At 39.6% G+C, this 7,206-nt stretch overlaps 1 protein-coding gene across 2 annotated transcripts in view; it reads left to right on the forward strand.

Moving 5' to 3' along the window:
- CHN2 (chimerin 2) overlaps window positions 1–6,814 on the forward strand; it is a 349,869-nt gene extending 343,055 nt beyond the window's left edge. Inside the window, exons 10-12 of one of the 2 annotated variants that reach the window (XM_004377494.2) lie at window positions 610–747; window positions 2,584–2,689; window positions 4,805–6,814. In XM_004377494.2, coding sequence (XP_004377551.2) covers window positions 610–747; window positions 2,584–2,689; window positions 4,805–4,976 — 416 coding nt within the window. In that variant the 3' untranslated portion in view covers window positions 4,977–6,814. The remainder of the gene's footprint in view (window positions 1–609; window positions 748–2,583; window positions 2,690–4,804) is intronic. The other variant, XM_004377495.2, reaches the window with a different exon arrangement.
- The last annotated feature ends 392 nt before the right edge of the window (window positions 6,815–7,206 follow it).

The raw sequence follows: 7,206 nt of genomic DNA on the forward strand, positions 1-7,206 counted from the left end.
ACATAACTGCCGCTAATCTCATTTTATTAACATCATAAAAGTAGGATTTACAACACCCAGGAAAATCATATCAGATGACAAAATGGCAATACTGGTAATCATGGACTAGCCAAGTTGACACACATTTTTTGGGGAACACAGTTCAATTCATAATAGTGGGCTACCATCTTTGAGCAGGGCACTGCTGTTTCCGACTCTCCTCAGATTTCTACAGGAAAGAGATTTGGTTGCTATGCAACACATACACTGCCCTTGTTTTCTAAGACGGAGATTAGGTTTCTAATAGGACTTCAACCCATAATTTTTCCCATTCCAGTTATTGTTCCAGTTCACCCAAATTTTAAAAATTCAGGTCTGTTCTAGTGTCACTTCCTCAGCCATGACTGAACTGGGAAGAATTACTGTGGCTACACTTACCCTGAGACACCAACCTTGCTCTCATCCAACTGCTTTTTGTTATCTCCTGCACCTCAGTGTTCTTAGAAGCCAAAGCCGAGACTAGAAAGAAAACATTCATTGTTGGATTTTTTTTTTTTTTAAATTCTGTGCATGCTTTAACTTGGTGAAATAGGGTACTAATTAGGAATTGAATCATTGACTCTTTTTCAGATGGTGAGAAGGCAGATATATCTGCCAACAACTATCCAGACATAAACATCATCACTGGAGCCCTTAAACTGTATTTTAGAGACTTACCGATTCCTGTCATCACATATGATACTTATTCCAAATTCATAGAAGCAGCAAGTAAGTATTGAGAACTAAGTTCTCGTTTAGACCAAATTTTTACATAAAATGCTTTTCACCTCAAGAAAATTAAATCTCAGAACTGTTTAAATTATTGCATGAGCTGCATGCTTTGCCAAGTGAGGACACAACGGTACAGTTAATAAAAAACCAGGCAGAGTTCACCAGCTAAGTTGAGCCAGTGCCAAGCCAACTAGACTGGGCTGAAGCTGGGTGCCAGACAGTTCTGCTCTCCCTGTCATTCCTTTTATACTGGGAACCAGCATGGTTAGACCTCTTCTCTTATATGTTGACAACATGAATATGTCTGTAATGAAAAAGCAGATGTTCCTCAACGAGGACTGTATGGAGTAACTTTCATCCGTTAGAACCTCAGTACTAATTAATGAAAGTCATATTCTAAATTTTTCCCATGGATGCTGTTCAAAATTAATAATATGCCAGAAATATACTGTCAAGTCCTATATTAGGAGCCCTCACCACTGTCTTCTAGTTTAATCTTCGCATCTACCCAACCAGGCGAGTGTTATCATCCCCATTTTACAGAGGAAGAAAGCCATGCTTAGAGAGCTGAGCTCACAGGTCCAGAAATGGAGCATCCACATTAGCCTTCCCTTAGACCATGGTTGCTTAGTCAGTGGCCAGCAGTCAGCAGAGGTCACCTGGGCCCCTGCTGTCAGGAGACAGGGCCACAGTGCAGAAAGAGGGCTATGCATTGATCAGGAACAGGCAATAATGAGGAAGAGGAGATTCAGATGCTGAGATGCATAACATTGAAGTCGAATCTACTTTATTATTAAAAAAAAAACTAAAGGTTGAAAGGCTTAGTATATGCTGCTAAATATAGTCATGAGATGCCTGATGGGAGGACACAACAGCAGGCTGTGTTTAATGTGAGGTGGACGTCCCACCACCTACATAGCAGATGTTCAATGAATATGTGGTGTTTAGCCTCAAACTCTGTCTGGAATGAGGCAGGACACAGGTAAATTGATTAAATGAAATATTATCTGAAATTCCATGAATTTATTACACTTTCCCCCATCTGTTGCCAAACACACCAGTAGCTGTGGCCCTACTCCCTGGTAAGGGCATTCCTTCCTGGGTCTTGGACCAGGGCAGGGAAGGTTCTGGCAGCTGGGTACCCTCCTCCCCAGGAGGAATGGGGGAGGCTTTCTTTGAGTTGGCAGCCAGCACCTATCAGAAACCCAAAGGACAGAAGCACGCACACTTCCTTCCATTGCCCGTGTGCCTGGTATCTACTTCCTAACTGGGCTGTACACCAGGTTAACTATGCTAACACTTTAGTGAAATGTGACATTCATGCAGGCTGAGTTTGGTGCCTCATCTGCCAGTGTCTTTGCATCGCACCAGACATTCAGTTATGGAGGACTGCCAAGAAAATAGTTATTAGACAACTGCAAGATAACACTACCAAATGTGGTACAGTTTAAATTAAAGTTTGTGTTAGTGAAATTTCTGGTCAATCCAGCATTCAGAAGACAGGCAAAACATGATTTGTATGTGCCACCAGGCACTAAGCATCCTACCAGACTTCAGATTCCTGGAGGGCAAGGGCTGTGTCCAGCCCCCCAATACCTACGTAGCAGACATTCAATGAGCGTGTGATGCTCAGCCTCAAACTCTGTCTGGAATGAGGTGGGACACAGGTAAATTGATTAAATGAAATATTATCTGGAATTGCATGAATTTATTAGACGTTCCCGCATCTGTAGCCAAAGCAAACAAACACACCAACCTTCTTGTTACTTCTCTGAAAACATTAATTTGATGTTACTTCTCGTTGCTGATACTTGTTATGTGTCATTTTCACAGAAGTCCCCAATGCAGATGAGAGGTTAGAAGCGGTCCATGAAGTGCTGATGCTGCTGCCTCCTGCCCACTATGAGACACTTCGATACCTAATGATCCACCTCAAGAAGTAAGCTGACCGTTGCCTGCAAACCTTATCTCCCCCTAGAGCAGATAATGCATTAGGAAGCAAGTTGAGAGTACTATATAAACACTAAGTGTTGAGGTTTTTGTTTTTCTTATGCCTTGTAAGATGTATGGAGCCCTGTTGGAGCAGTGGTTAAGAGCTATGACTGTCAACCAAGAGGTTGGGAGTTTGAATCCACCAGCTGCTAATTGGAAACTCTATGGGGCAGTTCCTCTGTCCTATAGGGTCATTACAAATTTGAATTGACTCGACGGCAATGGGTTTTTGATTTTTATAAGATGTATAAATACTGTTGCTAGGATTCAGGGTAATCAGAAGTGGTAACATTTAGCTCTGAAGATTCTCATTTTGATTTCATTTATTGAATTTAAGAGCACAACTAATTCTTGGATAAAGTAATGTCATTTATAAGAAGCCCTGGTGGCATAGCAATTAAGCACTCAGCTAACCAGTTTGAACCACCCAGTGGCTCCACAAGAGAAAGACCTGGCAATCTGCTTCTGTAAAGATTACAGCCAAGAAAATTCTATGGACAATTCTATTCTGCAACACATGGGGTCACTCTGAATCAGAATCAACTCAACGGCATCTAACAACAACTAACAACAATTTCATTTATTAAATTTAAGAGCATAAGTAATTTTTGGATGAGTAATAGACTATGAGTATCAAACTTGGCTTTTAATTATTTGTAAATTATTTCTTTAATAATGATCAATATCCAATTGTTATAGTTTGGAAGACAAAGTACCAGTATCAGGAAAAGTGCTAACATCTCCCAGCTGAATCTTAAATGCCAATAACTTAGTATTTTTATGGTGGTAGCTTAGCTGGCCATATTGTGTGGTCAAGTACAATGCCTGACTTAATAGGGAGATGTGACAACTTTGATACTGAAGAAATGTCATCTTTCCTACCTTCTTCTTAGCTTTGCAGCATGAAAATAATGCAAGCTGAGTTTATCTTCCTAAAATAATGCAAAATAGCCAACCCTAATTTGCTCCAAGAGAATAGACACGAAGGGATGGCCTTCTGTGCAAAACCTGAACATATTTTCATTATAGTTTACTTTTCTTTGGAGAACCTACTCCCTTTTAGGTCTATTATGTACATTTTCCAACATCTGAATTTCTTAAAAGAAAAATGTGGTAGATTGTAAGTTTATTCCACTAGGAAGGTATTAAGCCAACTTTGGAGTTTGAATTTCATTCTTAAAGACTTTGCAGTTCTTATCAGGATGTTGAAATGATGATTTTTCAATTCCAACAATAATTACCACTCCAGACTTCATCCTGTGGAAGCTAGAAATAATGTACAACTGCTTTCCCATTTGGCCACATTCCAGCCACACCCTGTTCCATGATAATGACCTGGCTGTTCCTAAACTCATGACAGCCCTGTCCTACCATTAACCCTTCCCTCCTGGCACCAGCCCTGCCAGCAGACAGGGAACATGCACTCAGCTTCCCTGCTCTCCAGCATACGCACAGACAGGTAGGAAGTGATGAGAGGATTTTTTCTTTTTGACTTCCATCTAAACACCATAAACCAAACCAGCTGCCTTTGGGTCAATTCCAACTCATGGTGACACCCTGTGTTTCAGGGTGGAACTGTGCTCCATAGGATTTTCAATGGCTGTCATCTGTCGGAAGTAGATCCCCAAGACTTTCTTCTGAGGTGCCTCTGGGTGGATTCAAATTGCCAACATTTCAGTTAGTAACCAAGCACTTAACTGTCTGCGCCACCTAGAAATATGTATGCACCATGGGCCAGCTAATAATCTGCTGTCCCCTTCAAAACAAAATTCCTTAAATGGTAGTTCTATATTAATTTAGTGAGAAGTTTTGATTTTCTAATTTTGAAGATTGAGTCTACAGTAGATTCACTTAGTAATTCACAGTAATTCACTTCCACTGGCTGAAAGCAAAGTCAACAATCAAAAAAAACAAGAAAAATCACAAAACGTTTCCTACTTTTCTATAATTCTTATTCTTCAGTTTTCTTTCAGAGAAGTTCTTGAAGGGATACATACCTAATGAGTCTACAGTTCTGTCCACACATCTATATCACATCTGTGTGTGTATGTTTGTCTTGCAGGGTGACTATGAATGAAAAGGACAATCTCATGAATGCAGAAAACCTGGGCATTGTGTTTGGGCCCACCCTGATGAGGTCCCCAGAGGACAGCACCCTGACCACCCTCCATGACATGCGGTACCAAAAGCTGATTGTGCAGATTTTAATAGAGAACGAAGATGTTTTGTTTTAATCCATCAGGAAAATGAGCTGAATGGCCCCAGCCCTGTCACAGCTGATAAGGCTAAAGGAATAAAAACATCTCTTACACTTGATTTGTTTTTCAAACAAGTGACAGAATTTCTTGGACTGCAGTAGATTGCCAAGTCGGGGACTGTGTCTCATAGACACAGGCTTCCTCCACGTGAGAACAAGGGTGAGGGCAAGAAAATCCCCTCCCCTCGGGTCTTTTGCCGTGCCTCGTATGTATGTCTGTTTTGCTGAAAGGGTGATTAATAAATCTTTCTTTAACTTATTAAAAAAAATGTAAATCTTTAAAGTTCAGTCTTATCAGTAATAAAAGGGAACTTAATTCATAGAGGTACTTGATACAGTTATACATTTTTCCACTTGCAAAAAGAAGACAATTCTATGTTAAATGTTAAATGAAACCTATATTGTAAAATGTATTTTTATTTTAGCTGCAAGAATGTTATTTTATTTTAGCAAATAGAACTCAATGCAGTGCATTGATTATTACCCTGTGTACCTTGTCCTGCGTTCCTGCTGTGATGGCCCTGAAGAAGTTTACCACGAATGCAGTATTATCTTGACATACCTCTGTTGTTAGCAGTGCTTTTAAATGAAATTTCCCCTGTCACAGGCATCCCTGCTTTTGATAAGTTTTTGCTCTTAAGCACTGGCATTCTCCTGTTGTACAGTATATGTTTATAGCAATTGTAGGATGCTCTGAAACATCCACTTCTTTTCTTTCCATAAAAACTTTGTGAATTCCCAAAATAATGTTTCACAATTGGTCATAGTCTTCCCATATCGTGTGTGTGTCCTTGAACGTGCAGAATGTGGTCATTTTATGTACAATGATTTGGGGACACTGGATGGAACTGGGCCATATGAAAAGTTAGCATTTTTCCTCTTTTCTTTTTGGGCAAGCTTTCTGAGTTCGTCTGTTAATGGCAAGTCATAATTTTGCAATATATTTGTATCTATGAAAAGTGAATCTGCAGAATAATTGTTTTGTTGAGATTTTTTTTTTCATTTTTGTTTTATAAACAAGCCTATTTTTAAAAGCAAGAATTAATATGTTTGGTTCTTACCAAATTTTGTTTCTCCTTGATAAAAGCAGCTCTGTGTGCATAATAATTTAATATGATTTTATGACTATAGTTCCATTCTACTGATTATATTTATCTTAGCATGAGCTTTTCACACCAAGATTTCTATATTTTGTAACATAGGTTAAATATTTAAGACATCAAAAACTGCAAATCTAGATTGGTTTTTAAAAAAAAAAAAAAAATCCAACTGCAATGTCTTTTCCTCTGATTGTCTGAGATGACCCATGTAATTACTCACCTAGTCTTATGTTGGAGTGACCAGAAGAGAATTCCTGTGTGTGTTAAGTGGAGCTACAAGGAGGAGTGCAGTTGTTTCCTGGAAAGTCCCAGGGCTGTGGGGATAGACTCCATTGGCACCCCGGGGGTCAAACTCCTTCTACTTGGTCCTTGCTATCATTGTTCCTCCCAACTGTACAGATTTGTTTGTTGTAGCTTATGTACTTCTTGCTACTGTCAAAGAAATTATCTGGAAATGGTTTTATTTTGTGAAGTGAACAATACTTTGTAATTTTTGATGGCGTAAATGGAAGGAAAAGCATTAAATGTATTAAATTCTTCTGTCTACCATGTTGGAGTATGCGCATGAAAGTGGTCTTGGCGAGGGAGGCGCAAAAGAAGAATTTTGCAAACCTTGTTCCCAAGTAGAATTTGAAAATAGAAATTGTACCGTCCCCAAAACACGATGAGAAAACAGAAGCATCCTACAGTCCCCTGGGCACACTGCCCCATTTCCTCCAGCAGGTTCCCTCCTGAAAAGTCCAGGCTGAGATTCTAATCGTCCACCCTGAGCTTCTCGAAGAGGTGTTTTTATACCCTCACAGAGGTGTGGAGCCTGGAGCAAATCAGCCTAGGCTGATGGTAGGAGAGCAGAACAAGAGTTTGGGAACCAAAAAACCCCAATTTCAAATGCCAGCTCTGCCTACTGGCAACTTGGAGATGAGTTTGCACATCTGAAAAACTGGATAATATTCCGATTGTGATGTCTAGGTCAAATTATGATCAAAAGTAATTAGTAATAGTTATTGTTGCCATGAGTCAGAATCAACTCAGCCGCAACGTGTTTGGTTTTTTGTTTTGTTTTTTTCTCATCATTATTATTTTAAGAGTGGGCTTAGAAGGGAAAAG

The sequence above is a fragment of the Trichechus manatus genome, unplaced genomic scaffold (assembly GCF_000243295.1).
Source record: "Trichechus manatus latirostris isolate Lorelei unplaced genomic scaffold, TriManLat1.0 scaffold00050, whole genome shotgun sequence".
In the NCBI taxonomy this organism is placed as follows: Eukaryota; Metazoa; Chordata; class Mammalia; order Sirenia; family Trichechidae; genus Trichechus; species Trichechus manatus.